Source organism: Canis lupus, chromosome 11, assembly GCF_011100685.1.
Source record: "Canis lupus familiaris isolate Mischka breed German Shepherd chromosome 11, alternate assembly UU_Cfam_GSD_1.0, whole genome shotgun sequence".
Lineage (NCBI taxonomy): Eukaryota > Metazoa > Chordata > Mammalia > Carnivora > Canidae > Canis > Canis lupus.
Genome location: NC_049232.1, coordinates 26,585,638 through 26,609,605, shown reverse-complemented (window position 1 = coordinate 26,609,605; position 23,968 = coordinate 26,585,638). Strand labels below are relative to the sequence as shown.

The following is a 23,968-nucleotide window of genomic DNA, read 5'->3' as shown; positions in this document are numbered from 1 at the left end:
CTAACTAGAGCTGAAATGCCTAGGACAAGGCATCTGACTCTGACTTGTTTTAGAGGCCTCTTCTGGCATTGCCTTCAGTGTGTATTTGGTTCCTAGCAACAGGGTTTTCTCTTACTATTTATGTGTTGAGCATTGTCACCTCCATTGGTGCTAGTTTATATCCCTGTCAACATCTTGAGATTGTATCTTTTTGCCCTGGAACAACCACCTTCTTTGAATCACCTTCTTATGTTCAGAGGGCTGAGGAACAGAGTACATCCAGGTTGTCCCATCTTGAGTTGAGCATTTACCATGGTACAATATGGCATTGTGGTTTAGGGAGTGGGCCAGATGACCATTTCCTTGCTCCCTTCATTCATTTCACAAAAGACCTATTAAGTGCCTGTGTGCCATGTATTAGGGGTACAGTAGTAAACAAAACAGGATGCCAGCATTACGGAGGCTGGCAGCCAGGAAAACAGAAAAATCAAAATGCAAGTAAAGTAATTACTTAATGGTAGAAATTGGTAGATAATGGTAGAAAGTAGAGGAGAAATAAACAAGATAATCAGTCCCTGGAGAAGGCCCCGTTAGATAGGATGGTTTGAAAGACCTCATTAAAATGCTATTTGAACTGAGACCTAAAGAATGACTGGGATTTAGTCATGCAAAGTGTTAATTTTATAGGTTTAAGGTTAGAGCATCTCAGGCAGAGGGAAAAAGAGTCTCTAGCTTGTTACGGAAAAGTCTTCATCAAATTTGGAAAACAAGAAAATGACCAGGGTGACTAGAGAGTAAGAGAAGAAGGAAGAGTAATAAATGATTTTGAAGAGCAGCCTGATGAGGGGTCAGATCATGTGGAGTTTGATGATGCATGTTGAGCAGTCTTGATTTAACTAGAAATATAATGGAAAGCCAATGGAGGATTTGGGGTGGGAGAGTGGTTTAATATAATACAGTTTAGGAAAGTTAGTGTAGTTGCTGTGTATATGGAGAATAGGTTGAAGGTGGACAAAAGAAGAAGCACAGAGAGACAATTAGGGTGTCGTTTCAGTGGATGACGTAAAACGGTGGCTTAGTCTAGAGTGTCATGATGGAGAGGGATGGGTTTGGAGATTTAATTTGGAGGTAGTGCAGCAGGACTTGCTTACAATATAGATTTAGGGGTTAGATTTAGGGGTTTAAAGAAGGTGATGGGGAGGTATTTGAGATAAAGCTTTGTTTTGGGCATTTAATACAGTTAGGTTCTTGGAAGTACCATTTTTTGAAATAGAAAAAAATTGGGAGAGGAACAGATTTATGAGGAGAAACATCAAGACCTGTGTTTTAGATATAGTAAGTTTGGGGTGCCTGATGAACATCTGAGATCCATGATGTGTCAGGTAGTTGTCCCAGAGTCTGGCTGATACTCAGTGGAGAAGATTGGGTCAGTGATAGAAATTTGGGCATCATTGCCTGACAGATTTTCTTTTTTTTTTTTTTTTTTTTTTGCCTGACAGATTTTTTAAAAGAACTAGGGAAAAATGTGGAGATAAAGAAGATTATTCAGGATTGAACTATAAGGCATTCCAGTATATAGGATTCAGGTAGGAGATGAGGAACCAGCAAAAGAGTCAAAGGAGGGAAGAAAGGGAAGAAGAAGCAGCAGAATGTAGTAACAAGAAACTAGGAAGGAGAGTGTTTCAAGGAGGGAAGGGTGAACTGTGTAAATGCTGCAGAGTGCTTGAGGAGCATGACATGAGTGAAGAGTCCATTAGTCCATTAATATGATCAATTATTTTAGTAATTTTAATGAGAAGTTTTAGTAGGGTGTGGGAACTGAATCTAGATTAGAACAAATAGCAGTGTAAGTAGCAGTCACGAATATGAGAATAGTGAATTAAGAAATGTGTTTATAAAGTTTTACTCTGAAGGAGAGCATGGAAATGGCATGATAATTAGAGACTCTGGAGTCAGAAGAGTCTTGATATATTCAAAGGAATAATCCAACCAAAGAGAGAAATTGAGGATGCAGAAAGGAGGGAGCAGTATAATAATGAGAGTTAAAGCTTTTGAAAAGGGAAGTGGGATCTGGAACATAAGGTTAATAGGAGCAAGGATGCTGTTATCCATTGCCATGGAAGGGAAAGCAGAGAATGTAGATTTGGTGGAAGTTGGTGTATAGAGCTGATGAGGGGAATATGAAGGGGTTCTTGATGATAGCATCTATTTTTGTGAGTGAAGAATGAAGTAAGAATACCAGCTGAAAGTGGTTTTATGTCTCTGTGTGCAGTCACACATGTGCACACTTGGGTGGGTGTATAGTTTGGGCTGAGAATGGGTGATGGCTAGTGGTCTGGAAGAGTGGGAGTTTACGGCAGTAAATAGAGATAAGATACATAATGGGATTTGTCCTGACCAAGTCTTAGAGGAGGGCGAGGGTAATCTGTTCAAGCTGTACCCTCAAATAGTTAGCTCTCTCTTAGGGATAAGGGGCAGTGGTATCCTCATGCTACTGGCTGTGGGTGATGCTTTTCTGGAATAGGGATCGTTTTTCCCTGCCTCTTAGGATTGTGGTATCAGTTGAATGAAATAATTTTAAAGGATTAGAACAGTGACTCACATGGTTACGTGCTCAAAAACTGGGAGTATTAGCTATTATTAATTAGTTTATGAGGATTGGGGTTTGGAAAAGGTGAGTGTTTTTCTCAGGGCTCCAAGGGATCTCTAGGCTGAATCAAAGACTAAATGAGTAAAGCCCTGGTTGCTTTTCTCTCTCTCCTTGGAGGCCAACTTTGGAAGATGGTTGGCTTTGCTTCTAGTCTTTGATATCTCAAGCTCATTCCTTGGTCAGGTTAACACATCCCTCCTGCATCTACTCTGTGCCCAGGAATTGATGTTAAGGTGTGAATTTATCCAACCTGTTTTTGTGAAGGAAGCTGCTTTGTGAAATCAGGCCATGTATATGTAAGGGAGGCTCAGGTCCGACTGGTCCCTTTACTAGAAGAATATAAATAGGGTGCTGTGCCCACTCTCCTCCAGGGGGTCCTGCTTTGTCACATGCTGTAGAATAGCATTGCACAAACATTCCAGATTTACTTCTGCTGAGTACCTTGCTGAAAGCTCTCCGTCCATGATAGGCCTCTGTCTGGCCCATGCATTTCCTCCTCTTTCATGAAATGAACCATCTTCAATTGTGTATTTTCTCCTCTACCTTCAAGGTAAAACTACCTGTTGACTTGTGGCTAACCAAAGGTGAAGCTAGAGTGGTACACTCTGAGTTTGAGCTGGCCTGGCTTGCTTTGTTTTGGAGTGCCAGCCCCCTACCCTATGGTGGGAGAAGTGGTTTTTTCTTGGGAAAGATGATGCTTCCGTCCTGACTCTAACCTTATCTTTGGACAGGCTGGACATCAACACCAACACCTACACATCTCAGGACCTCAAGAGCGCACTGGCAAAATTCAAGGAGGGAGCAGAAGTGGAGAGTTCAAAGGAAGACAAGGTATGTGATCTCTCCAGGGAGTTAGTAAGCCTAATGAATGGCCTTGATGGGAATCACTTCTTCCTGAAGCTGTTAAAATAAGCATGGGGTTATGACAATAATACTGGAATAATTTAAAGGGCAGTTAATACCAAATAAGAAATCCTTTATAGACTACTTAAAAAAATATACCAGTGCTGGGAGCATTTCATTGTTTAGGATGCAACTTTGCATTACATGGAAAATGAGGCATAAAGCAGAGATAATCATACTCTTCATTATTACAGACAAGAGTGAGGAGTATAGAGATTAAAACAGATCTTCTCACACTTGGATCAGATACAAGCTTAAGGAACAGAGCAGCTGGGCTGGGAAGGAAGCCTTGATCCTTGTCCTTGTCCTTTGAACATGTAGCAAATGTATTGCCTATTCCAGGCTTCAGGTTCCTTAAATGTACAACACAGTGGTAGAACAAGAGGATGGCTGAGGTTTCCTCCAGTTCTAAATTTGTGTACAAACTAAGGGAATGAAAAGGAGAAAGAGAGAGAATCATAGCCCTTTGCCCCTAATGTCTGGGAGGGCTTGTAGGTGCAGGCTTATACCAGAAAGAAATCTTACACTTGTGATGGATCATGAACTGATGTGATAGCCAGAGAATGTCCCACATCATTTTTTACATTTCCACTTGAGTCCTATCCTTGAAAGAAGCTCCTCTGATGGCTACTTTGGAGACCTTTCTAAGTTCTCTCTTCCTCTTATCCTCCTCACAGTCCTCTTTTGCTTTGTCTGTCTCTCTGCCAGTGCCCTGGAATCCTGGCACTATCTTGGAAGGGCAGCATCAGGTTCTTGACAGTTTGTATGTTAAGTGGAGGAAACCTTAGATCACTCAGATCCTTCAGAGCTAAGCGTTTCTGGGACAAATGAGCCTTTTTCTTTTTCCTGGTGTCAGAGAGGACCTAATTAGGCTGTGTTAATATGCAGACCATGTTCTCCATGACTTCCCGCATCTTAGTGTAGTCACATTTGCCAACATGGAGAGGGTATATGGTATGAGAAGATAACTAGAAGGATAGCAGTAGCAGGAACAGTGGTTTTAGGAAAGTGATAGTTAAAATTTCATCCTACCACAGGTTAGGAGGGTGCGGAAAATCAAATACTCTCACCTGGTGAAGTTGAGGCCAGCAGAGGAGAACAATGTGTGCCTACGTGCTTAGAACAGAGATTGATGTTCCTGTGGCCAGGGGTTGGGCTCATTCTCACTCATCATCCCCTCACTATGTGCTCCATGTGGGCTTGATCCTTGTCTTCTCTGTGGGTGGTGGAAGACACTCTGTACCTCCATCTCTTCTCTTTGTTTTCTTTTAAGAAAATATTTTTAACCACACACCTATCAGAATGGCTAAAATGGACAGCTCAGGAAACAAATGTTGGTGAGATTATGGAGAAAGGGAACCCTTTTACACTGTTGATGAGAATGCAAACTGCTGCAGCCACTCTGGAAAACAGTATGGAGGTTTCTCAAAAGGTTAAAAATAGATTCCTTTATGATCCAGCGATTGCATTACTAGCTATTTACCCAAAGGACACAAAAATACTGATTTGAAGAGGTACATGCACCTTGATGTTTATAGCAGCGTTAACAACAGCCAAATTACTGCAGAGGCCAAATGTCCATCAGCTGATGAATGGATACAGAAGATGTGGTACACACACACAGTGAAACATTACTCAGCCATCAAAAGGAACGAAAGCTTGCCATTTGCAGTGATGTGGGTGGAGCTAGAGTGTATTATGCTAAATAAGAGAAAGACAGATACTATATGATTTCACTAATGTGGAATATAAGAAACAAAACGGATGACCATATGGGAAGGGGGAAAAAGAGAGGGAAACAAACCATAAGAGACTCTTAATGATAGAGAACGAACTGAGGGTTGATAGAGGGAGGTGTGTGGGGGATGGGCTAGAGGGGTGATGGGTCTTAAGGAGGGTACTTGTGATGAGCACTAGGTGTTATATGTAAGTGATGGATTCTGCTCCTTGAATCAATATTGCACTGTATGTTAACTAACTAGAATTTAAATGAAAATTTGAAAAAATAAAATAAAATATGTATTAAATGTAAAAGCAAGAGATGAAGTTTTCAGTTGATGGTTTTTGCAATTAAAAAGAATCCTCTCGGGATCCCTGGGTGGCGCAGCGGTTTGGCGCCTGCCTTTGGCCCAGGGCGCGATCCTGGAGACCCGGGATCGAATCCCACGTCGGGCTCCCAGTGCATGGAGCCTGCTTCTCCCTCTGCCTGTGTCTCTGCCTCTCTCTCTCTGTGACTATCATAAATAAATAAAAATAAAAAAAAAATTTAAAAAAAAAATAAAAAAAATAAAAAGAATCCTCTCCCATTGCAAGAGGAGACCCCAAGAGCAGGACCCAAATGCAGGATCCCTTTTCAAGCTGGTTTAAGTCTGCTGCCATTTGGAAGATACAACTAATACACTCTTTCTTTACTTCTATGAGGTATAGATTGTTGGCTTCTTCACTTGAGGTGTTGGAGCCTGGTGTTTTTCTGCTGGTTTCATTTGGAGCCTGTTGGGATTGACTCAGTTCATTATCAGTGCCCTTGGGACTGGCAAATAAGTTGACTTGAAGTCACATGGGGAGTTTCTGACATGTCTCAAGCTCCTGGCTGCAAATGGCATTCTATTTTATGTTGTTTTTTTTTTTTTTTTCTATTTTATGTTTATCAGTATTTAAACTCAAGTTTATGGTGGCTTGCAAAAACAGGATGGTGCTTTTGCTATTTATAAAGACAATACTGTCAAATATTGTGGCATATCCTATCAATTGAGTGAATGTTTTTGTAACTTGGTTTTTTAGGGGGAAGGGCACCAATTCTTTTGTTTGTGTTGGTACCTTAGATTTAAATGAATTGGTCCTTCCCAGAATCCCTTGCCTTGTGGAAAAGCTCTATCTAGCCAAACAGATTTGGGCTGTTGCTATTGGATCTGATCTCTCTATACCTCTATTACCATACAAATGGCTTGATACTTTATTATGTCAGCTGTTGTTCACCTGTATCCTATAAATTGCTCCATTTAAAAATATGACCTTAAACTTTTGATGCTGAACAAGATAAAGTAGACTCATTTCTTACTATTTATCCTGCTAAGTACAACTAAAAACCTTGGACATGATGATATTAAAAGCAAGTATAAGAGGGCTCTAAAAGATAGGAAGAAGAAAGCAGACTGGCTTTCTTTTTTTTTTTTTTAATTTTTATTTATTTATGATAGTCAGAGAGAGAGAGAGAGAGAGAGGCAGAGACATAGGCAGAAGGAGAAGCAGGCTCCATGCACTGGGAGCCCGACGTGGGATTCGATCCCGGGTCTCCAGGATCGCGCCCTGGGCCAAAGGCAGGCGCCAAACCACTGCGCCACCCAGGGATCCCCAGACTGGCTTTCTTGAAGAATAACATGATTGGGCATTTTTTTGCCCTTTATATATCCCAGAGTGGGCATTGGAGAAGACTACATCTAGGAAATGCTAACAGGTACAGATAGAAAAAAGCCCAACTTTTTTTTTAAATATTTTATTTATTTATTCATGAGAGACACAGAAAGAGAGGGAGGCGGGGCAGAGACCTAGGCAGAGGGAGAAGCAGGCTCCATGCAGGGAGCCCGATGTGGGACTCTATCCTGGATCCCGGGATCACACCCTGAGCCAAAGGCAGACCCTCAACCGCTGAGCCACCCAGGCATCCTAAAGCCCTACTCTTTCTAGAGAAATTACTAGGAAAAGGGCAGCCTAATAGAACTAAACCCTTTTGGACAATGCTTTAGCCAAAGACCATGGTAATCTCCCACCCCACCCTTAATACCAGTGGAAGTTGAATGGGAAACTTGGATTTCCACCTCTCACTTGGTGGTAGCAGGCTGTCCTCATGCCTCCACCAGAATGGTATCAACAGAAGCCAAGTGGATAGGCTGAACTAATACATGCTATTGATGGCAGTGATACAGTGTGATGCAGTATTCTGTTACTTGACCAAGGTGGCATCAGTGAGTATTGAACAGAGAGCTGGAATTTCTATCCTCTGCCCAATGGTAGGAGATTATTCTCTGTTTCTCCTCCTGGTGTGGTACCCGCAGACACCAAGTGTAGAGCCTGATTTTCTACCCTCCATATGGGAGTAGAAGGCTGTTGCTTCTGTTGGGATGGTGGTGGTAGAGGCCAAGAAGGATATTTGAATGTCTTCCCCTACCTGACACTACCAAGGTGGTTTTTCACGTGGAGCAGAGGTGATGCCATTGTGTGTGTGTTGGTGAGTGAGAGGTGGTGGTGTTGGAGGGTCTGTAGTCTGACCTTATGCTTGATGGCACTGAGATAGTGAGGCATCAGTTTGCTCCCCACTCCATGGAGTTGTCAGTGAGAGTAAGTGAGGAGTCTGAACTTCCACCCTCACACCAGCAGTAATGAAGCAGTGTTTCAGTTCCCCTACCAGGTGATAAGAGGCCAAGGAAGGACATCTTGCCTATTGTAGAGAGTCCAGTGGTGACAATTGATGTTCCTCCACCTCCTAACTAGAGAGTAATGGTAGGATTTTGGAGAGAAGGGAGCTGGGGAAATGGATTTCACAAATGAAGTCTTGGGCTTGCTCTCTGGTGACCCACGTGAGAAACTGACTAGAATTAACACAGCAGAAGACTTGGGAACTGAAACACAGTGTGGAATATTGCCAGGTTTCTAGATGAGCCTTTGATAGGATATAAAGGAAACAGACTAAAACAACTCTGCAAAGGGTCTGGAAACTAAACTGTCTTAGAATCATAGCAAGACAAGGACCAGTGTATTAAACATAAACATTTGGGCAGGCCCAGTGGCTTAGAGGTTTAGCGCCGCCTTTGGCCCAGGGCGTGATCCTGGAGACCCAGGATCGAGTCCCATTTTGGGCTCCCTGCATGGAGCCTGTTTCTTCCTCTGCCTGTGTCTCTGCCTCTCTCTCTCTGTGTCTCATGAATAAATAAATAAAATCTATATAAAAAAAAAAAAACATTTTAACTGCTTGCTGAAAAGGAAGAGGTAGTAGATTTCAGAATCTTAAAACTTGACACCCACAATGTCCAGGATACAAAAAATCAAATCTTGAACTAGGAAAGATAGTTAACAGATGCCAACAGTGAGATGACACAGAAATTGAATTACCTAACAAGGATTTTAAAGCAGTTATAAAAATGCTTCAGCAAATGATTATGAACACTAGAAAAAATGACAACTTCAGCAAAGAAGTAGATGATATAAAAAATCAAGTGGAATTTTTAGAACTCAAAAAATACAACTAAAAATGTTTGAAAATCACTGAATAGGGCTCAGCAGGGAAAGAGAAGAACCAGTAAACTTGAAGAGAGATAAAAATGACTATAAAATCTAAATAAATAGGAAAAAAAAAATGGTTAGGGACCTGTGAGATTATAACAAAATAGTTAACGTTTCTGTCATTGGTGTCTTAGGAAGGGAGAAAGACTACTGAAAAATAATGAAAAAATACACTAAGAAATAAAGATGGAAGAATCCCCAAATATGGTGAAGGGCATAAATAAATAGATCCATGAAACTGAATTTTCAGTAGGATGAAAGTAGGATTTCTCTGGAGAAATCAACACCATAACTCTTAACAGTCAACCTCTGAAAAGTAAATACAGAAAAAATGTTGAAAACAGTCAGAAACAACATGCTACCTTAGGGACAATGATTGACAGTGCATTTTTCATTTGAAACTACTAAGACCAGGGACGCTTGAGTGGCCTAGCAGTGCATCTGTTTCAGCTCAAGGCATTGTGATCCCTGGTCCTGGGATCAAGTCCCACATCAGGCTCCCTGAAGGGAGCCTGCTTCTCCCTCTGCCTGTGTCTCTGCCTCTGTGTGTGTGTGTGTCTCATGAATAAATAAATTTTTTAAAAAAGGAAAGTAATGTTTGATAATTGAAGCAAAAATTACATCTTCTGTAGTTCCATATACATTCAATATGAATTTCACTGTCAGAGTTATCACTGTTAGTTTTTTTTACTGTACTTTCATTTTTCTTGGCCACTTTTCTTTTGATTATCCATTTTTATAAAATGTTACTTGAGTTTGTCATTGGAGGATGAGGAAATCCTACAACTACACACTTGACATCTGTATATGAACTGAGTGATGAATTTGCAGTGACCCATCGGATGGACTTGGAAAGAAGTGTTATGACCAGCCACTCCTCATCATAAACATTTATGTTACATTAGTGAGTTGTGGACTAAAGACCCAGTGGCAAAGTTTGTACTTTATGCAGTTACAGTTAAATGAAATTTGTAGTAACTGAAACTTGAGTAGTGTTGGGAGAACAGGGTTACTGAAGCTATAGTATTTGAACTTGATGGATATAAGATCTGTGCAAAGCAAAGACAGTATCTGATTAAAGACTTGTATCTAGAACATAAAGAACTTGCAAAGCTCAACAGTAAAAACCAATAACGTATTTAGAGAATGGAGAAAGGAAACCAACAGACAAATATTTCACTGACAAGGATTTGTGGATGGCAAATAAGCATATGAAAAGATGTTAAATATCATTAGCTTTTGGAGAAATGCAAATTAAATCTACAATGAACTATCACTATACAACTGTTAAAATACCTAAAACAAAAGTGGTGATAATGCTAAATACTGTGTGGAGATGTGGAGAAACTGTGTGTTACATACACTGTTGCTAAGTATGTAAAATGGTACGGTCACTTTGTGGAAAATAGGCAGTTTCTTATAAGACCAAACATGTTTAACGTATGACCCAGCAGATGTACTTGTGGGCATTTATCTTGAGTAATCAGAACTTGAATTTATATCAAAACCTTCATACAAGTATTTGTGTGATTTTATTCATAATAACCAACACCTGGAAACAACTCACATGTTCAACAGGTGCATGGTTAAGCAAACTCTACATCTCCATAATGGAATACCACTCAGCATTAACAATAAATGTGTGGTAACTTGGATAGATCTCAAGTATATTACGTTCATTAAAAAACTTACCTCAAAAGATTATAGACTTTGTGATTCCACCTTTATAACATTGTCTAAATGCCAGAATTAAAGAGGTAGAGAACAAATTAGTGGTTGCCAGGGCACAGGAGTGGGTGGGAGTGTGAGTTGCAGATATAAGGGTCAGCACAGTGGAGCTGTTTGGTGGTGGTGGAATAGTTCAGTAGCCTGATTGTTCTGGGATACATGAATATATATATATATTGGATAAAATTGTGTAGAATAATACATATGCACATACATGCAAGCGTGCACATGTATAAGCTGGTAAAATCGGAGTAAGGCTTATAGTCTAGTTAACACTATGGTACCTTTGTCATTTTCTTTGTTTTATTAGTGTACTGTTGTTATGTAAGATGTTACCATCAGGGTAAGCTGAACCAAAGGTACGTAGCACTTTCTATAATATTTTTGTAACTTTCTTTGAGTTTATAATTATTGCAAAATAAAAAGTTTTCTTCCCCCCCTTAAAAACGGGCCTCTCCCTGAGGGCCCAGTACATGTCACTTTCATGAGGTGGAGATGTTTCTTACCCTGTTCACTTGCCTGTCATCCCACAGCTCTAGGCAGTGACTCAGCTTCCCCAGACCTCTTTGCCCTGTCTTTGGCGACCGTCCAGAGTCCTTTAGCTCGGTGTAGGGAGAACATTTCACTATTGTTTTAGCCCAAAGAAGCAGGATATGACATCCCCTAGATGTGATTGCTCTGCTAGAAGCTTATCTTTTTTAAGGGAGGCTGATTCATTTCTTTGGTTGATGTTTCTGTGGAGTACTTGTAACTGGAGAGAAAATACATAGGTAATAGATGAGCAATTTGGAGCTGACAGCTGCTCATCATTCTGCTTTTTATAAATATTCGTGTCTTTTAATTTTTCTTGGAAGATAGAGACGCATACCACTGTGACCTTCCGGACTCTATTTATAAGCACTGTCCTCTAAAATTGGAAAGAAAATGGGAGTGTCACATGTATAAAATATCTAATTAAAGTCTTTTATTCACCTCCAACATAAATTCATTTAAAAATTTTTGTATGTGTGTAGGGTGGAGAGGTATTGAGAGAAAATTGAGACTTGAGTGTAGTACATACAGTAATTTAGCCACTTCAAACAGTTGAACAAATTGTACACCTGTAGTTAGATTGACAGTAATGACAGTGATTTAATTTTCATCAGCAAATTGTTCCCCTGATAGCTCTTTTACCCACAGTTTGCTATATCCCGGTTTCTTTAAAATGTGGCTGAATTGGGCAGGGCAAAGTAAAGATCTTCAATGATGGTAGAAGATACAGAGCCAAGGTATAAATTATTCCACCTTAGATCTCAACCTTTTCAACTGAGGTTAGGGGTTAAAGGTGGGCTTGCATTGCTTCCTCTGACCTCTGATTGCAACAAGAAGACTTTCCATTCTTCTTGAACAGGAGAAGTCAGACTGGGATAAGTGAACCTTGGAAAATCTTGAGTGTGTTTTTGGGGTAGAGATCTATATGGGTAGACTGAGGGTTCTCTTCTGTGGGCATCGTAAAAGGTTCAGGTGTGCCTTGAAGATAGTATGGGTTTGATTCTAGACCACTGCAATAAATCAAGTCAGTTTAATTCTTTTGTTTACTAGTGCATATATGAGTTACGTTTACTCTGTACTGCAGTCTACTAAATGTGCTATAATATTATGTCTATAAAATAATGTACACACCTTAATTCAGAAAGTACTTGATTGCTAAAAAATGCTATAACTACCTCAAGCTTTTGGTCAGTTGTAATCATTTTGCTTGTGGAGGGTCTTGCCTCAATGCTGATGGTTACTTGACTGATGAGGGTGGTGGTTGCTGAACGTTAATGTGGCTGTGGCGATTTCTTAAGACAACAGTGAAGTTTGCCACCTTGAACAATTTCATGAGTAGTTTCTCTGTAGCATGTGATGCTGTTTGATAATATTATACCGCAGTAGAACTTCTCTCAAAATTGGAGTCAATTCGGGATACCTGGATGGCTCAGTGACTGAGCATCTACCTTCAGCTCAGGTCATGATCCTGGGGTCCTGGGATTGAGTCCCATATTGGGCTCCCCACAGGGAGCCTGCTTCTCCCTCTGCCTATGTCTGTGTGTTTCTCATGAATAAGTAAATAAGATTTCTAAAAAAAAAAAAAATTGGAGTCAATTCTCTCAAACCCTTCTACTTGTAGAATACTACATCAACTGAGTTTCTAGTATTCCAAATTCTTTGTTGTCCTCTGAACAGTCTTCACAGCATGTTCACTAGGAGTAGATTCCATTTCAGGAAACTACTTTCTTTGCTCACCCATAGAGGCAATTTTTCATTTGTTAAAGTTTTATCATATTGCAATAATTGAGTCACATTCTCAGGCTCCACTTCTAATTTTAATTTTATTGATATTTCCACCACATCTGCACTTAATTTCTCCACTGAAGACTTGAACTCATCACAATCATCCATGAGTGCTAAATTGACTTCTTCCAAACTCCTATGCATGTTGATAGTTGGACCTCTTCCTATTATGTTCTTTTTTTTTTTTTTTAAGATTTTATTTATTTATTCATGAGAGACACAGGGAGAGAGAGAGGCAGAGACACAGGCAGAGAGAGAAGCAGGCTCCATGCAGGGAGCCTGATGTGGGACTCGATCCCAGGTCTCCAGGATCAGGCCCTGGGCTGAAGGCGGCGCTAAACCGCTGAGCCACCCAGGGTGCCCCCATTATGTTCTTAATGGTATCTAGAATGGTGAATAGTTCTCAACAGGTTTTTAGTTTACTTTGCTCAAATCCATTAAAGGAATCACTATCTATGCCAATTATAGCCTAATGAAATGTATTTTCTTGTTATATTATAAATAAGATTTGAAAGTCAAAATGACTCCTTGATCCATGGGATGCAGAATAGATGTTATGTTAGCAGGCATGAAAATAACATTAATCTCATACATCTCCTTAGTGCTCTTGGGTGACGAAGTGCATTCATTGTCCATAAGCAGTAATATTTTGGGGGAAAAATTTTTTTTCTGACAGTAGGTCTCAACATTGATCTTACCATATTTAGTAAACCATGTTTAAATAGGCATGCTGTGATCCAGGCTTTGTTGTTCCATTTATAGTGGACAGGCCAAGTAGATTAAGCTTAATTCTTATGGGCTGTATGATTTTTGGAATAGTAAATAAACATTGGTTTCAGCTTAAAGTCAGCAGCTGCATTAGGCCCTAACAAGAAAATCAGCCTGTGCTTTGAAGCCCGGCATTGACTTCTCTTTCCTAGCTCTGTATGTCTTAGATGGTATCTTCCAATAGAGGGATATTTCATCTATATTGAACATCTGTTGCTGAGTGTAGCCACCTTCATGAATTAGCTAGATCTTCCAGATAACTTACTGCAGCTTGCATATCAGCACTTGCTGCTTCACCTTGCACTTTAATGTTACGGAGATGACTTGTTTTCTTAAACCTCATGAATCAACCTCTGCTAGCTTCAGACTTTTCTTCTGCAGGTTCCTTACCTGCAGCTTTCATAGAATTGGAGAGATTTTAGGGCCTTGCTCTGGATTAGGCTTTGGTTTAAGGAAATGTTATGGCTGGTTTGATCTTCTATCCAGACCCCTAAAACTTTCTCCATATTAGCAGTGCCACTGTTTTGCTTTCTTATCACTTGTGTGTTCACTGGAGTAGTACTTTCAGTTTCCATCAGGAACTCTGCATCTATAATTTGGCTAACTGGCACAAGAGTCCTGTCTTGGGCTGCCTGGGGGGCTCAGAGGTTTAGCAGCACCTTCAGCCCAGGGCCTGATCCTGGAGACCTGGGATCGAGTCCCACGTCAGGCTCCCTGCATAGAGCCTGCTTCTCCCTCTTCCTGTGTCTCTGCCTCTCTCTCTCTCTCTCTCTCTCATGAATAAATAAATAAAATCTTAAAAAAAAAAAAAAGAGTCTTGTCTTTTGGTATCTCAGCTTTTGACATGCCAGCCTCACTAAGCCTAGTCATCTCTAGCTTTAAAGTGAGACATGAGACTCCTTCTTTCACTTGAACACTTAAGAGGTCATTATAGGGTTATTACTTGGCCTAATTTCAGTATCACTGTGTCTCAGGAAATATAGGCCCAAGGAGAAGCAGAGAGAGGAGGGAATTAATTGCCTATCAGTGGAACAGTCAGCACACAACATTTATCAGTTAAGTCACTGTCTCACATGGGTGTGGTTTGTAGCACCCAAAACAATTACAATAGTAACATAAGATACCACTGATCACAGACCACCATAACAAATATAATAATAATGAAAAAATTTGAAATATTGCAAGAATTACCAAATGTGACACAGAGTGAGCAAATGCTGTTGGAAAAATGGTGCTGGTAGAGTAGCTAAATGCAGGTTTCCATAAACCTCCAATTTGTAAAAAACATAACATCTCTATGTGTGACAAAATGAAGTGCAATAAGATGAGGCATTCCTGTTGGGGAATTTTTTGATAGTACAGATGAAAGGTTTTGAATCCTGGAGCAGCAGCTCTGCGAGAATGGGCATTCATGGTAAACGACAAGTGTCCTGGGGAGATATCTCCAATTGATCTAATTATCTCTTTACTTCAATTATCTTCTTAGGCAAGACAGGCCAAGGTTAAACGACTCTTTCGCCCCATTGAGGAGCTGAAGAAGGACTTTGAGGAGCTAAATGTTGTCATTGAGACTGACATGCAGATCATGGTACGGCTGATCAACAAGTTCAATAGTTCCAGCTCTAGCCTAGAAGAGAAGATTGCTGCTCTCTTTGATCTTGAATATTATGTCCATCAGGTATAGTATTTTTTTTCCATAAATCTGACTTTTAAGTAACATCTTCAGCAACAAACCTGCCTGCCCTAAATCCTAAGAAAATAGCATCAACATCTTTACTTATCTCTCAGGGCTTATAGTAGTTTTAACCTAGGCCAATAGCTATAAGATACATTCTAGAAGAAAAGGCTAATCTTTTTTTCTTTTTTTTTGTTTTTTTGTTTTGTTTTGTTTTGTTTCTAATCTTTTTTTCATTTGTAGTCTTAACTCCATTAGTTTTTCAACACCAATTATACAATAGGGGCAAAACAGCCATGGTCCCTGTTTCATGTAGCTTATAGTCTGAAAGAGGGAATAATTAAATAATGAACAATTGAATAACGAGCAAGTAACAATATAATAATGAGATAACTTGAACTTGAGGTTGTGATAAGGGCTCCAGAAAGTAGTCTGGGAGTATATAACAGGGGAATTTAGCCTAATCAGGGGTATTGAGAAAGGCTTTTGTAGATCAAGTTTTATTGGGGCACAGCTACATCTGTTTCCTTATGTATTGTTGTTTTGGGCTATTTTTATGCTAGCAGTGCAGAAGTTGAAGAGTTGTGACAGAAATCTTGTGGCTGACAAAACCATAAATAATTACTATCAGGCCCTTTGGAGAAAGTTTGCCAACCCTTGAATCAGAGTACTATAGGCAGAGGAAACAGCATGTGCAAAGATTTTGAGGTTGAGAAGAGCTTGGAGAGATTAAGGACCTGGGAAATACTGGAGAGGGTAGCATAGATAAAGTGAAAAGGTTAGAGATTCAGAGAGGTGGAATTGGGAATATCATGCTCTTTATGATTTTATCCTTGATTTTAAGACCCCCTTGGAGAGTTTGCAGCAGGGAAAAGACTGATCACACTTGTGCCATAATTATAATAGTTAATATTTATTGAGCATTCTCATATACAAAGCACTTATTCAAGTACTTTGTACGCACTAATTTGTACGTACTAATTCATTGACTTCCATAGCTGCCTTATGAGTGGGCGCTGTTACAAGTTCCATTGTATCACTGAGGCAAATAAGACACAGGTCACACCTAATATTGCCCAAAGTCACCCAGTTAGTGAGTGGTAGAGCTGGGATTTACAACAAGGTCTGTCTGACCCTAAACTGCTCTTAACCTTTTGGTCACTCTGTCTCCTAGGATACTGGAATCTTTTAATGAAGCTCAAAAAGACATAGGTAGATCTAAGGAGAAGGAGCAAGAGAATTCACTTATTTATTAAATAAATTAATTTACTGCATGCCTGTTAAGTCCCAAGAACTATTTCAGGCACTTAAAATACATCTGTGAACAAAATTGGAGCTTAGCTACCAGCAGAGACAGATAAATAATAAACATAAATAATAAGTAAATTATAGACAGTGTGTTTAAAGTTGACAAATACTATGGGAAAATAAAAAGTAGTTCAGAGTGAGGATTGGCATTGTTGGGAAGGTGCATCTCAGGCAGGAGAAACAGCAAATACTAAAGCCCTAAGGTGGGAACATGACTAGTGTGTTGGTGGGATCAGGGCAAGTCAGTGTGGTTGGAGCTAAAAGAGGAGAGAGGGATGTAGATGAAGATGGGAGGAAGTTCATGGACCACCTTGTTGACCATGGAAAAGAGAATATGAAACTGGACATTATTAGAGGCTGTTGAGCAGAAGAACAACATGCTCTGACTTATTTTTAAAGGATCCCTCTGCCTGCTTTGTTGGGAATTAGACTGGAGGCAGGGGGTGTGGGTAGAAGCACGGAAACCAGATAAGAGGCTTTTGCTGTAATTCATACTAGGGATGATGGTGGCCCAGGAAGACTGTGTAATCATAATCAAAAGCTTGTTTGAGATCCTCATCAAGACACAGATCTTCAGCATCCTCCCACACATGACTGCGTCCTTGTTCTCTATAAACTAGGCTAAAAGACTTTCTTTCTTTTGGATTTTGCCAGCCTTTGTGGTGAGAGAGGATGAGTGTATACAGTATCTGCAGGAATTATGATGCGGCCTCTTCATCTTCTTTCTTTGCTCATAACTCTTTCTCAGGACTCAAATAGCAAGTCTATGATCCTCTTAGAGAGAAAGTGGGCCTGAGTTCTCTTTACTCTTTCCTGTCTTGCTCTCCAGGGTAAAAAACAAGAATTCCAGCAGCTTTTCCGTTACAGGTATTTAAAGGATTAAGGATCTTGGGGGTTATTGGCCAACTTCGTCCTACTCTGATCTTGGCAGCTTTTATTTTTTCTCATTTAACATACTTGGATGGCTCTTTAGGTATCAGGTTTCTGTAGGCTCTCCCTTTAATTGAGCATAAAAGGCCAAAATGACTGGAGTGCTGATCATTCCTAGAGGGGAGTGAATGCACAGGAGGCTGGTAGGGCCCTGACAGAATTTTGTTTTATGCAAGTCTGCCTGTTATCTGGCAGTGTTATCTCTAGGGTGACATCCTATTTTGCTTTTACGGGTTACTAGGTGGAGTAAAGTTTCTTGGGTGTCACCTAACTCAATCTGAGGTCAGACCAAGAACCTGTTCCCTGGTGAGGCCAAACTTCTCTTTAGCAGAAGAGTCATATATGTTCTGAGTCATTAGCCTTTGGATTGGAAACACATGGCCCTTGCTTTGGGCTGGTGTGTCAGGCTATCATGCAACAGTGTTGGGTTGTGATTTCACAGGGGAATTAAAGAAGACCTGGCTTAACCTTTAATTCTAGTTGTGATGGGGGAATTTAGGAAATTTAATGCTAGCTTTGAGGAAGATGGAACTTCTTTTGCCATGGGCTTCAAAGACCCAAACTGAATCTGCCCAAATTTTCTCGCAGCCATATTGGAATTATCTTTAAAAAAATTTTTTTTGGGGGGCAGCCCAGGTGGCTCGGTGGTTTAGTGTCGCCTTCAGCCCAGGGCATGATCCCGGAGACCCAGGATCAAGTCCCACGTGAGGCTGCCTGTATGGAGCCTGCTTCTCCCTTTGCCTGTGTCTCTGCTTTTCTCCCCACCCCCCTTTGTGTCTCTCATAAATAAATAACTAAATAAAATCAATAAAATCTTAAAAAAATTTTTTTTTAGAGTGTGTGTGCATGCGCCCATGGGAGGTGTGAGGGGCAGAGGGATAGAGAATCTCCAGCAGACTCTCCATTGAGCATGGAGCCCAATGCGGGACTTGATCCCACAACCCTGAGATCACGACCTTAGCCAAAATCAAGAGTCGGATGCTTAATCAACTGAGCCACCCAGATGTCCCAGCCATATTGGAATTATTAAACAGGATTTGTGGAAAGTTAAACCATGTGTTTGGAAAACGGTTGTGAGTTACTTACAAGGTGCAGCCTCTTCCTGCCCCAGGTACCCTGGGTACTCTTGTTGGCCTTTCCTAACGTCATCTCAATTATTTACCACAGTTTGTCCCTTTCTCTGTTTCCTGTTTTCTCATTATCCGGCCAGTGCTCTGGTTCTCTCTTTTCCTCTGGAGTATTGGCACAGTTCCCTAGTGTGTCCTTCCTCATGTGCTCCCTCCCTCTACCTTGAATTTCTGTCTACCTGTCCCACATCATCCTGAAGACACCCTGGGGAAAGCTGTGGCCCCAGATCTAGATGAGGAGCTGAAGACCTAGGCCCTGATCCTGCCTTCTCTTGTGTGATGCTGAACAGGACCCCAGATTTTGGAGCTTGATCTTCTGAGTGTACAGTGGGCAGAATGAGTCTTTTTTTTCTTGATCTTCAGTGAAATAACAAATGAGAAAACATTGAAAAGGTTGAGGTGCTTCTATAAATGTTAGAATTTATAACACCCTGAATTGTCTTTGTAATAACAAACTGCATCTGCAACAGAACTTCTGTGATTCTGGGCTATATTGCTTTGGCATAGTGTTAGACTGGCAGCTGCTCTGTTAGGAACTCCTGCCGGCTTTGACAAGTAGCCACCCCAGGCATTGAACAGCAGGACTCTGAGCCATGGCTTTGTTATCCATAAAACTTGGAGGAGGGAGGATAAAAAAGAGACAGTGAGTTCTTAGATTTTAAAACTAGAGTGTGTAAAAAAGAAAGGCTCATGAAGTATTATTTGAACTTATGTCAGCCAGACACCCAGCTCTGAGTCTCCCTAGTTGGCTGGCCTGTGGTCCAGTAATAACTCCTCTTCACAAGGACACATTGAGGCAGAAAAATCCCAGCCCTGACTTGGGGGCCCTTGTGGCAGAGTAGACCCCAGTTTGCTTCAGGACCGTGAAGAGATTGGCCTTCTCTTCAGGTCTCTGGAACCAGGGACCCATCCACTTTGTTGTCACAGATGCCTCAGGTTGCCTTTTTTACTCACAGTGGAGTTTATTTTAGTAACATTTTTTTCTGATCATATTTGTTCATTGGTTTAACAATTATTTATTGAGCACCTAGTATATGCTTAGCATTCTTCTAATCACTAGACCTGCAACAATGGACAGAAAAAAACCCTTTCTTGTGGAGTTTATATCAGAATATATAAAAATGATCTTCTAAGGGTAAAAACAGTCTAGGTCCACCCAGAAACAGGTAGAGTCAAAGGCCTTCAAACTCAATTTCTCTATTACGGTCTTTGTCTAGTTTGGAAGGGCATAGGCAAGTAGGAAATGGAGGCATCTGGAGGAAAGAGGTGGATAGCAGTGCCATTGTTAGGCCAGCTGTCTGCATTTTCCTGATGATTTGTAGAGTGGGATCAGCCAGTGGGCAAGAGGCAGCCTTTGTAGCAACAGAGGTATTTCCAAGGCAGACTATAGTTACTGCATGGAGAAAATAGAATCCAGTGACCTTTCTGAGCAAATTAAGTTTTCTTATTCCAGGATACTAAGGAAGCCTGGGGAATGAGATTCCCTATAGAATAAAAGAGAAATAGTCTAGACTTGGGGTTTGGGACCTTAAAGGGTAGCTTAGACCAGTGCTGTTTGATAGAATTGTATTTGATTATGGAAATGTTATGCACTATCAATAACAGCCACTAGCCAGTAACAAAAGCCTAGAGTACAGCCTTTGAGAGAAAGAGTTCTGTGCAGATTTATTATGAATGTTCTCAGAATCAGTCACTCTTAGAGGATTTAGAGGAAGAGAGCCTTAGAAGATGAAGTGAGGAAGAGAGAGGATTTCTTTTAGTGTCTGCTGCTTCCACTGCCCACATTGGGACTGGGCATGAACAGAAAGCATGGCACCATTTAGTAGTCCTGATGATGCCAGATCTTTGTGTTAACAGCTTGTGATTCGTTATGGTGTTAGAATTTTCCAGGGCATGTTTGGCATAAGCCATAGCTAGGTGCCATTTTTGCCATTTCTGCCATTTCCCACATAGATGCTCATAAATCATGTGAGATAAAATGAATTAGAAATCTCAAATTTAAGAATTTAATTTGTTTTTACAGATCTTTTCTAGTTGGTAAGAATGGCCACCCTTTCTTTTTACTTGGCTTTTTAGTGTTTTTTTTTTTTTTTTTTTTTTGAATAGTCCTCAAATAAAGACAATAAAAAGGGCTCTTCTTTCCTTGATGACTGTACTATACTAAGCTGTGCCTTTGTTGCAGATGGATAATGCACAGGACCTGCTTTCCTTCGGTGGCCTTCAAGTGGTGATCAATGGGCTGAACAGCACAGAGCCCCTGGTGAAGGAGTATGCTGCGTTTGTGCTGGGGGCTGCCTTTTCCAGGTAAGCAACATGGATGGGCATCCCATTGGCCAGGACTGTTAGGGCCCCTCAGGTGAAGTCTAGCTTTACTTTTGGCCCGATTGGCCTGGAAGAAGGTTACACTTCAACTCTTGTACATCTCTATCTATACTTCAGTGTAATCCTAATGAAACTAAGAATTTGATTCTGCCCTTACTGAAGTAGATACAAATTTTCATCATGTCGTTACCATTCATAACTCTCTGTTCCCTCTCATCTTAGGGACATTTAATACTGTATTTTAGGTCACGTTCTCTGTTGTATTAAGAGCTAATACAAAGTTAGACCACCCATAGCTGGTTGAGTGGGAGGGAATGAATTCTAAGAGTTGATCCTTTCGCAGTGAAGCTACATCTGGTGGTGAGTATAATGTGAACCTGACTGAGGAAGGACTTTTGAGGGGAATATGCTTTCTCCTTATTGTCTGGTACCAGTCAGTATTGTCTGGTACTCTCTGGGTTGGAATTTGTTTAAATTTTAGTTAGTCTGGCTTATGCTAGAAGAGTGGGGAGACAGCATCTCTAAAGAGTGGGTGCGGAAAGATGTGTGGGCATGACATCATTCCACTAAACAAGTCAAGATGTCTTCAAGCTACAGTTGACCCATTGGAGCTCTAGTTCATTTCTTTTTTGAAAATCTGTTCTTAGGACTATTTGTGTCTCTAAAATAGGAACCAGTATTCTGATTGTTGGTAGAGGATCATGGGTGGTAGCTATTAGGGGTTGCTCTGCTTGTGTGTAAGGATTAACATGTTGTAGAAGAAAGGCTACTGTAAACATTTTTGCCATTCTGGGTTTTATTTTGAAAAGATTTCCTTTGCTTTTCATCCATTGCTAATTGTTATTTAATCAGAATCTCAGTCTTCTTACTGTGAAAGCCTTTTGTGTGTGTGTGTGTGTGTGTGTGTGTGTGTGTGTGTGTGTGTGTGAGAAAGGGTCTTTTCTTAGTAAATTGAGGGGCAAATCTGGTAAGGCTGGAAGAGCTGTTCCAGGAGGGGCCTTGCTGGCCTCTGTGCCCCTTATCACCAACCTTCTTTCTTCTTCAAGCCCTGGTTATCCTGTGGTTGTTTTTGACAGTCAAGGGTGTGGCTTCCAGGGCACTCTGCCTACCTTGGTCTCACCTACCAGACCTGGACCATCCCTCAGGAGACCTGAGGAGATGTTTGCTTGTGCATCTCCTGAAGGGGTGGAGAATCGCTGAGTTTGTCATAGTTAGCTGTGATTTCAGCACTAGAGAGAAGTCTTACCCTTGTGGCTTTAGAGGCTTGAGAACTTAGAGAAGCTCACTCTTTGTTTCTCAAGCCGTGATATAACTAAATCATACATTATTAACCTCTCTCCTCAGACTCTTTTTGGAATTCTTTCCTGTCATCCCAAGTACCTTCTTTCCTCTTTCAGCATGAGCAAATTGTCCTATGTATCCCTTGCTGTTGCTTCTGGAAACACATTTCTTGGGGGAAACTGTAACATCTTCATGTTACATCTTATTTAAAGAGGACTAACTAAGTGACTTGAGGAGCATGCATTAGGCCTGCCCAACAGGCCATAACTCACCTAGGGGTGTGCCAGTGTATGGTGTTATTAAGACTTTTTTGTGACTGTATTAGCGTAAGACCGTGTTAACATTTATGTGGCATCACTAAAATTAAATAGAGATAAATATAAAATATCGCAACTTAGTGTTTTGGTGGCAGGCAAACTGCTGTATCCAAAATGTTCTATATGGGCTTTTGATGGCTCACTGGAGGGCAATTACAGTGGCAGCATGGTATGGCGCCAGAGCTTTTGGAAGCCAAAAGCAGGCTCCCTAAACATCATGAAAATGTCAGGCTTTATGCAAAGAGGAACTTAGTGCAAGGTAATTATTTCTGTGCAGGGAGGCAGTCTGATATTATTTACTGCTAATGTCCTAAGTGTTGGTTTTGCAGCTCCCTACCTGCCCATAGCATACAGGTGTGTACACACATACCACATGTGTACACACACACTGTGTGATTGGATGAGCTTGCTCTTTGTCCAGAGGGCATTCAAGGGATAGCGAGCATGGCAGAATCATGGAGTCCCAGGACTTGGGAGTGTTTATTTTAGACATCATTCCTTCTAGTTTTCTGCTTATGGACTGCTCATCCAGCCCAATATTTGAGTATGTGGGAGGACCAGACAGACCAGTGCACCAGGCATCAGAAAATCCAGGTTCAAGTCCAGTGTCTGTTATTTACCGACTATCCATGAGCAAGCGATTTCACCTTTTTAAGCCTCACTTTTTCAACTGTTAACTAAAAGCAATGATAGCTATTTTCTGCATTTCATAACATTGAGTGAATATGAAATAACATACAAATCTTGTGAAAAAGCTTGTAAAGCACCTGTCTATGAGAAGGGGTGTAACATCATCATGCTCCTTTTTACTATGAGTTTTCACTGTAAGGCAACTTCTACTTCTGTTTTCACAGTACAAACCTGTATTTTCCTGATTTTCTTTTCTGCTTATGTTCTACTGCAGATATCTCTTCGTGCTATTCTTGATGCTTCACAAAGGTGTTTATTTGTCTACTTGGGTTAATTGCTTAATAAAGCCTCCACACACATTTCTGTAGATAAAGAGATAACTTCCCTGGTGTTAACTGTGAAGCAATTATTCCAAGATCAAGAAGAAAAGAGTTAACATAAATGTAATTGACATGGCCACTGAATGTTACACGGCCTCTGAAATAGTCTGTTCCCTTATTTAAGTATTATTCACACTAATTTAGGGGGTCACAGACATTCATTTTCTGCTGTTTGTTGCCTTTGTATAAGGCAGGTCACATTCTTGCATAAGAGAATATGCAGAGATAGAGAGATAGGGGTCTGATGCCTTTGGCAGCTTCATCTTTTTATGATTTCTTTCCTTTCTTCCCTGCTTCCCCATCTCACTGCCCCTTCCCCCCCATTCTCCATGTCCCCCCTCCTACCTTCTCTCTCTCCGTTTCACCTCCTTTCTTCT

General features: G+C 40.7%; 1 protein-coding gene across 2 annotated transcripts in view; it reads left to right on the top strand.

The window, feature by feature from the left end:
- The window catches only part of SIL1 (SIL1 nucleotide exchange factor), a 219,446-nt gene that overhangs the window by 130,054 nt on the left and 65,424 nt on the right, over positions 1 to 23,968 (top strand). For both annotated transcript variants that reach the window (XM_038552319.1, XM_038552318.1), the window contains exons 5-7: positions 3,361 to 3,460; positions 15,108 to 15,299; positions 20,844 to 20,965. In XM_038552319.1, the coding sequence (XP_038408247.1) occupies positions 3,361 to 3,460; positions 15,108 to 15,299; positions 20,844 to 20,965 (414 nt within the window). The remainder of the gene's footprint in view (positions 1 to 3,360; positions 3,461 to 15,107; positions 15,300 to 20,843; positions 20,966 to 23,968) is intronic.